Source organism: Biomphalaria glabrata, chromosome 1, assembly GCF_947242115.1.
Source record: "Biomphalaria glabrata chromosome 1, xgBioGlab47.1, whole genome shotgun sequence".
In the NCBI taxonomy this organism is placed as follows: Eukaryota; Metazoa; Mollusca; class Gastropoda; family Planorbidae; genus Biomphalaria; species Biomphalaria glabrata.
In genome coordinates, this window is record NC_074711.1 from 63803922 (window position 1) to 63816445 (window position 12524).

At 36.7% G+C, this 12524-nt stretch overlaps 1 protein-coding gene across 6 annotated transcripts in view; it reads left to right on the forward strand.

Annotated features, from left to right (window-relative positions):
• Positions 1 to 12524, forward strand: part of LOC106072594 (beta-1 adrenergic receptor-like) — a 123171-nt gene extending 110647 nt beyond the window's left edge. For 4 of the 6 annotated variants that reach the window (XM_056007436.1, XM_013232992.2, XM_056007444.1 and 1 more), the window contains one exon: positions 7544 to 12524. In XM_056007436.1, the coding sequence (XP_055863411.1) occupies positions 7544 to 8793 (1250 nt within the window). In that variant the 3' untranslated portion in view covers positions 8794 to 12524. Of the gene's footprint in view, positions 1 to 842; positions 918 to 7543 lie in introns of all 6 variants that reach the window. The other 2 variants (XM_056007459.1, XM_056007462.1) reach the window with 2 other exon arrangements.

Consider the following 12524-nt stretch of genomic DNA (forward strand, 5'->3'; position numbering starts at 1 on the left):
CCTTCTGATGAAAATTAGGTTGATGTTCCAATTGTTACTATTGACAACACATAGTTTTGAACTAGGACTCCATACAAACAACTCTCTGTTTCCTTTTCACTTGTAGTTTTTCCGAATGGTCTGAATGGGTTACACATCAGTTCGTGAGTGGGATATAGGATCAACTCAGTTCATATTGGAATACCGACTAGAAAAAAAATCCTCTTCCATTATTAAAAGTAGAGCTTAGTAATTTATCTATGCTCAGAATTTTATAAAAGTTTATGGTATTAAAGTTTGGAATTCGTTTCACTATTTATATAGTTTCTAATGATCAATTCGTTTCACTATTTATATAGTTTCTAATGATCAATTCGTTTCACTATTTATATAGTTTCTAATGATCAATTCGTTTCACTATTTATATAGTTTCTAATGATCAATTCGTTTCACTATTTATATAGTTTCTAATGATCAATTCGTTTCACTATTTATATAGTTTCTAATGATCAATTCGTTTCACTATTTATATAGTTTCTAATGATCAATTCGTTTCACTATTTATATAGTTTCTAATGATCAATTCGTTTCACTATTTATATAGTTTCTAATGATCAATTCGTTTCACTATTTATATAGTTTCTAATGATCAATTCGTTTCACTATTTATATAGTTTCTAATGATCAATTCGTGTATGTTAAGGTAATAGTTTCATCCAAAAACTAAAAAGTAGAAACCTCAAAGTTGGCAGCAGTTCTATGTTCATAAAATCTCTCTCTCTCTCTCTCTCTCATCTCTCTCTCTCTCTCTCTCTCTCTCTCTCTCTCTCAAAGTCTAACTGATGTATTCTCTGTTGTATTAGGTCTGAGATGGGTAAGCCTAAAAATGTCAGGTTTACCCAAAGTGATGAAGAGCTCCATAGGCAAAGTGAATTGAGGTGATGTTTTCCTTGAGGCTTGACGTGTGCTAATTTCAACTAACGAATTCTTTATTAACATGAGTGTATTGCTGTTCTTTGTCAGCATGATACTAAGTATAAACAGATATAACACGCTTTGATTCTAATACAACTTCTCTCTCTCTCTCTCTCTCCCTCTCTCTCTCCCTCTCTCTCTCCCTCTCTCTCTTTCTCCTTCTTAAACTTTGCTGTGACCATGCTATGTTGTTTTAAATGAGAGTACTTATATTCAAGACCGCACTACAAACAGCGATGTCCTTGTATAGAGGGACTTCTTATGGTCCGGCAGTTACGCTGGGTAGGGCACGTATCCCGTATGGGAGACGAACGTATGCAAAAGGCAGTCTTTTTTGGTGAGCTAAAAGGTGGTCGACGTAACAGAGGCGCCCCACGGAAACACTTCAAAGACCAGTTTGGCGTCAACTTTCCTTGGCTGACATAGAAGAGAGCACCTGGTTGCATGCGGCTTCAGAAGGAGACAGCTGGAGGTCACTCACGAAGGCCGCGGGATACACATTGGAGACCAAAAGAAAAGCCGCTGCCGAGGACGGCGAAAAGAAAATCTAAATCGACCACCGGCGGACAATGGTTATGCTTGCCCTTGATGTGGCAAAATATGTAGGTCACAGCTGGGGCTGCGAAGCCACGGGAAATACTGCACTCCTCACTAATCTTCGAACTCGAAGACAAGCCTTATTACTTATATTCAATATATACATAGATATATATGACTCACTTTTTGGCATGATGAAAATAGAAATCTGTCTAAACAGGATCACTTATTTAGTAGTGCCAATCTTTTTTGCACGCAGTGGCGTACCTTGGGAATGAAATGCCTATCGCGGCACTCCTTTTGATGCCCTCCTGAAAACGCAATCAAACACCGAACACATTTTGTTTTGTTTCAAAACAACATGTTTTCCAGACTTTGTTTTTCTCTGACTTTCACTGGTGACTTTCCTATACAAAATACATTTCAGTCGCCCTACCTCCTACTAACTGGATTTTAGTTTCACAAGATAATGAACTGTCTTAGGTAAGGTGTTCGAGAACGACGTATGACGGGGCACGGGCTTTTCATTGCAGACCTATAAAAGAGGATCTGGCTTCAAATGTCTACTTAATTGGATGGCCCTCATTACCTCCGAACGGCCCGCTCCACCAGCACATTGCTAGTTACGCCTCTGGTTGATAAGTCTTACTATCTCAAACTTGATTTTTAACTGTTCACGAAAGGGGAAAAGACACTATTAGTTTTGTGTGGAATGTCTGTCCGTCCGTCCGTCTGTCCCGTTTAGATCTCGTAAACTAGAAACATCATAATATTTTAGACCATTCAAAGTTCTGGTGCAACGGCTACTTTTTATTTTCTGAAAACGAAAAATCTAATTTTTTAAATCCCTTATGCAAGCAGTTTTTTTCATAAAAATACACCACTTTTACAACTAAAAGTAAAAAAAGTAACAAACACGAGAGGCCTTTTAGTAGCGGCACCTACACTGTACCATAGTTTGAACACATTTATGCAAACGGTTTTAGATTTTTTTGTAAAAAAAAATATAAATGTATTGCTAAGTTAAGTAAGTTCTGTCATACAAACTACTACATTTACACTCAAAAAATCGCGTGAACTGCAGCGTTGTAACACAGCTATAGAATACATAACCAAAGGATTTTCACTTTTTTATTTATCAATGGAAATGTTTTTTGAGGAATAAGAGATGTTACAAAACAATTAGATCGATTAGATAGTCATTGTGACATTAGTTAGGCCAAATTCACATTTAACTTCACATTCACTTTCACCTATCCTTTGGTCTGCTAGACCGCTGGGGCACCACACAAGATCTGTCACCCTTCTTTCTCCATTCTTCTCTGCCATTTGTCTTTGATAGAATTTCATTCTGATGTTCTTTCCGAAAATATTGAAACCTGCCTTTTTACCTGCTTGGGTGGACCACTTCGGGGACCGATTTTGAGTTTGTGTTTCCACACAAACTGTCGTTGTAATTGTAACTTTGTTAAGTCAGTAACTTACTTCTTGTCTTCGTGGTAAATCTATGTCATCAACTCGTGTAGCACGAGAAACCTAAAAGGTCCCTATTTATTGTGAGATAAATGGCGTGCCATATCCTAACCTGTTTGCCATCATGGAATTGACCAGGCTCAGCGAACCTCCTCCTTCTTGATGATCACTTTCTTAATTACGATGCATACGTAAATAACTGTGGAGTCTAAGTCTCCCTCGCTGACAAACCGTTTTGACAGTTGGAAGGCAATTAGCTAACAGTTGGAAGGCAGTGAGCTAATCAAAAGTTGTGGTTGGAAGTGAAGGTCGAGGAAGAGTTAACAGTGAATCCTCGTCTTCCCCCCCCCCCCCGACCCTCCATCCACGAACAAGATAGCATTAAGTAATTGTACAAGTGATTGGCTGCAGGCCAAGTTTTACATTTCTGATTTACTGGAGGCTAGAAACGAGACAGTCAACTAGAATGGAGGTTATGTTCTGGAGATAATGTTGATACGAGACAGTCAACTAGAATGGAGGTATGTTATGGAGATAATGTTGATACGAGACAGTTAACTAGAATGGAGGTATGTTATGGAGATAATGTTGATACGAGAAAGTCAACTAGAATGGAGGTATGTTATGTAGATAATGTTGATACGAGACAGTCAACTAGAATGGAGGTATGTTATGGAGATAATGTAGATACGAGACAATCAACTAGAATGGAGGTTATGTTCTGGAGATAATGTTGATACGAGACAGTCAACTAGAATGGAGGTATGTTATGGAGATAATGTTGATACGAGACAGTCAACTAGAATGGAGGTATGTTATGGAGATAATGTTGATACGAGACAGTTAACTAGAATGGAGGTATGTTATGGAGATAATGTTGATACGAGACAGTCAACTAGAATGGAGGTTATGTTATGGAGATAATGTTGATACGAGACAGTCAACTAGAATGGAGGTATGTTATGGAGATAATGTAGATACGAGACTGTCAACTAGAATGGAGGTATGTTTAGGAGATAATGTAGATACGAGACAGTCAACTAGAATGGAGATATGTTATGGAGATAATCTAGTCGTATCTCGTCTGATATTCATTGTTTTTAACTCACTTAAAGCATCGTTTGTCTACTCCTATATTTTCCAAACACTGTAAACGCGACATAAAACAATAGCCTTTAAGTGAAATGCTTGATAGTGCATAAAGTACACATTTTGTTTTCAAATACCAAACCATGGCAAGAATGCCAACAATGTTATCATGGAAACAAAAGCCCAGGTATTCATTTCTCTCAAACTTGACCCGATGTTAACATCTCCCATGTCTACCATGGTCTGGTCGTTGACTATAGGGTCATCCTGACATTTCAAACATTCCTTCAGTTTCTCACACCAATGTATCGAATGCTGAGAAAGGGGAAGTAAGGGGTGCTGAACAACTTGCTCGCAACATAATGTCCATTTCCTCTGCCCCCTTCTCTTGCTTATTACTGATGCTCTCTCTAAACAGAGATGAACATTTTAAAAGGTTATAGGTCACTGCATATATTTTGTTATCAACAAAGTTTTATTAGCTAGTACGACAGTTGAAAAACATTTAGATTTCGTTTATTTATCATTTATATATTTGATGTGTAGTTCACAAGATAAACTCAACGGCATAAGAATTTTTAAAAGCAAGGCTTTTTTTTTTGTTCACTGTTTACTCGTAATTGAAGGTCTTATGTTGCCTGGAAGTAGGAAACATTTACATTTTAATTCTCAAATTTTTTAGAAAAATTTTGAGAAATGAACATTTTTTGAAACGTCGACAAAGCGCCCTAGACCATTCCACAAAGTGTAACACACAAATTTCAACATAATTTGTGTGTTAAAAAGAACTGAATTAAATCTGTCCCTCTCTCTCTCTCTCTCTCTCTCTCTCTCTACTTCATTTCCCCCATCCCTTTATCCAGTGGAGTATCAGGACTGACCCATTTCTTTAAATACACACACATCAAGTATCACTAACGAACACACACACATTGTTCTCTTATACTATGACATGATGTTCTTGTCACTTCATAGTCTACTAGATCAAAGTTCTTGTCACTTCATAGTCTACTTGATCAAAGTTCTTGTCACTTCATAGTCTACTAGATCAAAGTTCTGGCGACTGTCTACTTAAGTCTACTAGATCAAAGTTCTGGTGACTATCTGTCTACTAGATCAAAGTTCTGGTGACTATCTGTCTACTAGATCAAAGTTCTGGTGACTATCTGTCTACTAGATCAAAGTTCTGGTGACTATCTGTCTACTAGATCAAAGTTCTGGTGACTATCTGTCTACTAGATCAAAGTTCTGGTGACTATCTGTCTACTAGATCTAACTTTTGGTGACTAGCTCAGGACGTTTCACTGTGTGTATAATACTATTAGGGCTTGCTTTATGTAAGCTGCGTTTGTTAGTATTGTAAACAAACTATCTGTAACAGGCCTGCTGTTTGTGGGTCGTTAAATTCTAAATATGGGTATATAGTATTACTGAACCGATGTAGGCGTATTATATTTTTGATAAATAAACTTTAAATAAGTTCTCTTGTGAATAAAAACTCAATATAACTGTTATTAAAATACACACAAATTTAACTTGAAATGAAATATAGATCAAATAGTAATGAAATTAACTAATATTTTTACAAAATTTAACTTCTAACTCACAACAAAAACACGTCTTTTCTTTTCAATGTCGCTAGATCGTCTCCAGTTTTTCAGTTAAATTATGAAAGACTCTGTTGGGATTTCAGTTTCTCCAAGACCAAAAATTAATGCTCCCTTTCTTCAGCATCCACTTGGAAAACAAACACACACACACACACACACACACACACCATATCAATTCCCCTGTAGAAAGAACTGTCTAGCATGTGTAGAATTAGTTACTATTTCAGTAAAAAGATATCCTTCATACTTAATACCATCAGTTTTAACCAATCATTTCCGACTTCATGTATGCAATGTGGCCAGAAGTTTTGAAGGGCCGGATAAAACTTCGGCACGGGACGGATGTGGCTCACAGGCCGTATTTTGGGCATCCATACATTACTTGAATGTTTCCTTGTTGTTGTTTTTTTTTTTGTTTGTTTTTGCTGGGGTTTTTTAATGTCTTCTGCCTTCATTTAGCCTCGTTCTGGTTTTTAAAATGACAAAGTTCTCCTCTATGCTTTGAAATCAGACCAAACAGCACCGGAAGTGAGTTGTGTCACGTGTTATGCAACACCCATCTCTCTCTCTCTCTCTCTCTCTCTCGTCCAAGAAAATATAAACTTTCTCCCCTCTCTCTTACACCAATAGCGACTAATTGAAAGCTAAATTTAGAAAGCCATCTCTTTCATAGCATCCATTTTTTACTCACATTTCCGCAAAGCTTGACGTCTGATAATTATATTAGTTACTAAATGTCAAACTTTTTTACACATTAACTCGTTTTCACTATGACAATATTGAACCATTTTCGTTAGGCCACACAAATCAGGTAAGACTTTGTAAGACCCAGCATTGCATGACTCTGACCTTCGGTTTATTCATTGAGTTTCGTTGTATTGTTTCGTTTCATTTCAATCCATACTTTGTATAGCTTTGTGTTTGAAAACTTTTGGTGTCAACTGGGAAGTCATTGGTATTGACCTAAAACTGATGCTGGTTCCATTTTGTTTGCTGAAATAGTATACTTGCTGTTGACAAAGTTAATGAGTCACTATTGAGTGGTAAGAAACTAGTACCTAGCTTCCAGTGTTTGAAGTGCGAGCTGCTCACCTGCCAGTGTTCCTCACTGCTACACCTGTACCCAACACTTACACCTGCAGCCTAGTCCTTCTTCACACCTCTAGTTTTACAGGAGTTTACCTTTTTGTTATTATGTTTTACCCTTGACCTTGTGTGTATGTCACGTGATGTGAAATGTGTGATTTTTTACAAATATTTTATGTTTGTGATGTTTTTTAAATGTTATGTTTGTGATGTTTTTTTTGTGTGTTATATTTCCGATGTTTTGTACTTTATCTATGCAATGCTTTGTATGTTTTACATGTGATACCCTGTATGTTTTTCATTTATGTGATGTTTCGTATGGTATTTCTGTTGTTTCCTAAATTGTGAATGTTTTTGTTGTAATAATTACACAATGTTGCTTGGATAGGTTCCAGTGCTAAAATTACATTTTAACGGAATTTGCAACACAGTATTTTGATCATCTAAGATCTATAAATACAATCGTTTGTAATGAAATGAAGCCTCCTCGTTAGAAAATGCTGATAAAATGTAAATTTTGTTCACTAAAAAACTTTACATAACATACTAATTTCTTTTGTTTATGTCAATATTCTCATCATTTTGAATATGTAACCAATGTTGATTATCATTAATTAGTATATTGAAAAACGTTTTATTACTAACCAATGGCTTAATTGGATTTGATATAATTTATAATCAATGTTAAATACTTAACTTGTATGCGTTTTTAAGATATTGACATATATATATATTATATTATTGTTCCGTTCTCATCTCAATTTATCATCCTCTTTTTTTATTTCTCTTTACAGACTCTGAACAAATCCCAAGAACAAACCGGTTATCGTCCTTGATCACCACTCTGCGGCGAGGGAGCTCGGCTAGTCGACGCAACACTTTGACGTCACTCTATGACGTCAACCCCGAACCAATCAGCCCCATCAGTCCATTGGAACCAGGAAAACGACGCTCCTCCAGAAGTAAGCAGAAAAGTCTGTTCAAGCTGCTGAGGTCCACGCGCCAGTCGAACGCGCAGAGTGTCATACACCGCAACGGGGATCTGATCATTATGAAGAGCGGCAAGATTGTCAGCGTGCGACGAGGCGTCATGGAGAAAGAGGGCAGCCCCTTCATCGACCGTCTGATCAAATTCAAAGCCGAGGCCGGCAAGGACAAAGGATTATCCGCGGGTCTGGCTAGCCCTGGTGAGGTCATGCTGGGTATCATGTGTGATTCTCACGGCTCCTTGGACAGTGACAAGAATAGCGCCAACAAGAAAGACTCAGACACAGGCTCTGAATGGAGTGACGAAGTCTTCTGCGGGTCGGGAGCTCACGATGTGAAAGAAAATAATTTTAAAAACTTGTCACCAAAGACTCCCAACGGTGCAATAAGCCAACGGGGAAAAGAAAATGGCATTGTAAAGTCGTCCACTTCAGTGACAGTAGGTTCTAAGGAAACGCCCATGATGAACAATCATTCCGTTCCGCCACTGGAGAATAATGTGGAGAAAAAAGTTGTTGAGAGCTTAAGCTCCAAGCGTAACTCCCTGGAAGATGTACAGAAATCCAGCGACGAGCAGCGAAATTTCTCCTTGACTCAGCAGCCTCGCCCTGAGGTGTCGCCTACATCTAAGATCCCAGGAGTTGTTATAGACATTTCTGAAGACAATGAAGTATTGACTGTAATGCCACTGACCCCAAACACTAAACAATATCTCGCCAAGTCGGACTTTTCGCTTGACCAACCTCGCGTTCATAGCTCCTCCAAGGGACGACTGGACACGGGTCTTTTTAAGCCACTCTCTCATTCTCGTAGCACGGAAAATATGAGCAAAAAACATCCACTAGTCATGAGACTCCCGTCGGTGGAGTATCTGGATCCACCCGTTTCTATATTTAGATCCCGCAGCCACGCTCAAATGGGAACAATAAGTGAGTCGGGGGAGAGCAGGTCCAAGTCACCAGATCGAGAGGCGACCCGCTCTAGGACTCCATTCTTTCAGTCTCTTTCTCCATTTAGTCGTCGAAAGAGGTCCCCAAATCAGAACACACATATGTAAGGACTGTGTATGAGTTGAGTGATTCTTAGTCATGAAGAGCTGAGAATATAATATAAATGATCAAAGTTGAATATAAATTGTTGTATATATATATATATACATAAGTATTGCGATTCATTAACTTACGGTTCAGATATTTGACTGTGTGTGATAGAATCATAGAAATCTCAAATCTCTTGTGAAAACAATTTGTTTACCTTTGACCTATTAATCCTAAATTTTATGTTTGCCTCTTGTTTACACATAATGTTTCAAATCACGTGGCTGTAACACATGCGTCATATTTACTTGAAAAATATGAATAAAAAGATTTACTACTGCAGGGGAGAAAGACTGTATAGAAAATACAATAAACATACAAGTTAACCCTCCCGCACCAAGTCAAAACAAAGGACGTTTGGGACACCAGGCCTTCACCAGCTACAAAGAAAAAAGACAATTAACTGTTTAAATATTGAATTGTTTTACTTATTGTTATGGTTGTCATCTCAAACCTCCGGCTTCATCACTTCATAACTTTTGAAATTTGAATTCGCTATTCGTCGCCTGATTCTTTCAAACACTATTGGCAGGTCAGATTTAAAACAGCCTTAGATGATTACGGCAGTCAAAGTGCTGGCCATGTGACACCCTCATTAACTGTTGGCCAAAGCTACATCTGAGATATCTGTATTTCAAATAGCCTGCCATGTTTATGAAGGGAAACTAAAATTATTGATATCATTTTTTAAAAAAATGGGGGGGAGTGGGTTGCAATTTCTAAATTGTTAATGTAGCTTAACAGGCTAAATTTTACATACGATACATCGATTAAAGGGAGAGAATAGAGAGAACTGAAGGATTAGAAAGTTATAACGGAGTTATCTTTTTTTTTCTGCCAATAACGTGTCCACTTATCTATTAATACCTAGACACGGTCGAATGTGTAAGTGAATATCATTGTATGCATGTAGTCGCTAAACTAGTTTATATCTCACAAGTTCATCAGTAAATCATTTTTACATAAACTTCGATAATTATAACAATTACAAATACTTTTAGCATATAGTATGTTATTATGCTAATTCACAAAGTTCACACAGTATACAAGTGTGTTCAATGATACGTCATCGACCTAATACATATTTATTCGTTTGTCGAGCTCATTGTGAAATGTTCATAACTGTTATAGTGAGGGACTTTTGGGGGGTTATTAGGGCAACATTTATTATCTTGTTGTTTTAAACCAATACATTTTAAGTGGTGAAATTATTTTTATTTTCTAAATTTCCCACAAATAAAGAATTATACTATGAGGTAAAAGAAATCTGAAGATTTTAGTTTCATACAGAAATATCAGAATTGGTCTTTGTCAATGCACAAGTAAACAAAAAACTCTCAAAAATGAATACATTTTGTGAATCTTCTATTGCATCATTTTTTAATGGTATACTCTTTGTACTTATAGCTCTGTGGAAAGTTACATTAAAGACGTGCTGTATTAATGTTATTTTATGCTATTCTTAAGGTGAACTGAACATTGATTCCGAAATATTTCTTTCTACCCTTTTTACAACCTCATGGGCACTAATTGGTTGTCTTTATTCGGGCCTTTTATTTCCTCTTCTCGTCCAGCTCTGGTAAAGAACGTTTTTGACCAATAATTTAGGAGCTTAGACGAAATCATGTTTCAAAACAATCTACCGATTTTGCACATAAAATATTTTTTAAAAAGCCCTTCATTTGCCAACTCCAGAGTTGCTTGTCATGTTCTTAACGACTAGTTTAAAATGAGTTTCCTTTCAATCTGTCGGTTTATTTACTGATAACACCTAACTACTTACGGATGTGATTGATCTTTGACCTTTGTGTGAAAGGATAATCATTGACCTTTGTGTGTAAAATAACCTTTGAACTTTGTGTGAACGAGTTACTTTTAAACCTTGAATGAGCCTAATGACCTTTGAACTTTCGATTGAATCCCTCCAACATGTACCAATGTATTTACCCATTCATGGCCTCACTTGAATGTCAGCCTCAAGTTTCAGCTGTACGTTTATTTTTATTTGTTGTATAGAAATAGTTTTATTGTCTGCTCACCATTCCATAGTGTCATTTGTGCTGTAAACATGAGCCGTTGAAGGATGGATAGTCTGATATAAACTGATTCACATTCATAGTATGGCTACCATTGAAATCAATATATTGTATGTACAACTACTTCCATGCTCAAAGTTTACCGTGACAATGACCACAGGATGACTACATGAGGATTGACCACAAGATAAATGACCACATGATACATAACCACAAGATTACCACATTATGTCCACATACAAAAACTAATGAAATGGCACCATCAGCTACTCTAGGTAGTGCTGTCACCGAGGGCTGAGTGAAGTTACATCAATACATGCTTGTTACGATTACTTCATTTATTACTGAATGAAGATTGTTCTGAAGGTTCTATATTGGTTAACATTTCGCTTCATCAAAATGTGTATATGTTGTCACTTTTATCTATCACAAACTCTACAAGGGAAATGTGTACTTGTTTGTTTCAGACACGCTAAGCTTAAACTGCGCTAAACTGAAATGAAATTTAATATACAAGAGAGATCTCTTAAGACGTATCATTACATCTTGTAGACAGAATGTCATTACAAATATATCATCTTATAACTTACAGATGTTCCTACTTAAAAGAAGATGATTACGTCCTATATCTATCAGTGTGTCAATCTAGTCGTGCATGTTTATTAGAGACTTACACTCTACTAAGTCATTGGTTTTCCTGGCTGATTCAGGCAACCCTTTCCATGTTAAAATGGCACAAGAGAAGAAGGAACACTTGTATGAAATAGTCCTAGCATTGGGAGCAAGAGATGTCATTGTCACCATTCATCATGTCTTAACATTATCTGCCCTAGAGATCGCAAGGTCTGAAAGGGGAACTTTACTTTTAGAAATAAGTTTAACATTATCTGCCCTAGAGATCACAAGGTCTGAAAGGGGAACTTTACCTTTATAAATAAGTTTAACATTATCTGCCCTATAGATCACAAGGTCTGAAAGGGGAACTTTACCTTTAGAAATAAGTTTAACATTATCTGCCCTATAGATCACAAGGTCTGAAAGGGGAACTTTACCTTTAGAAATAAGTTTAACATTATCTGCCCTATAGATCACAAGGTCTGAAAGGGGAACTTTACCTTTAGAAATAAGTTTAGTTCCTTTAGTTAACTCTAAGTAACAACATTTCTAATGCCGGATATTTTTGTCCAATATGTTTCCTTGAACATTCAATAGGACTTTTTATTATTTCTGTTAGCCTTAGCTCCTGTTGTATTTGTTAATCAAACTTTGTGAAGAAAAGTTTCACAGCTTTTCAATAGCGAATTGTCCAGATTCAGACAATGCTGGACATTCTGAATTTAGTCACATACATTATACGTGTATTTTGTTTTCGTTTGATTTCGTCCATGATTGTAAGAATAATGTATAATCAAGAGATGTCGCTCTAGAGACAGGGTACTTTTGTATGGATGTATCTTGATCTAATGAATTATTTTTCAAGTACATGTGTTTGATTTGTGTATATTTTGTAAGCTTAATTAAGTGAAATATTTGTATTAATTGTATGCTTCAGTGCAAGTATTTGAGTGACCCAGAGTGTTTTGTACTGGTGATGATTGAAATACATGTTGGCAATATATGCATTGATCCAGTCAATACATTTGTATAAACAAACA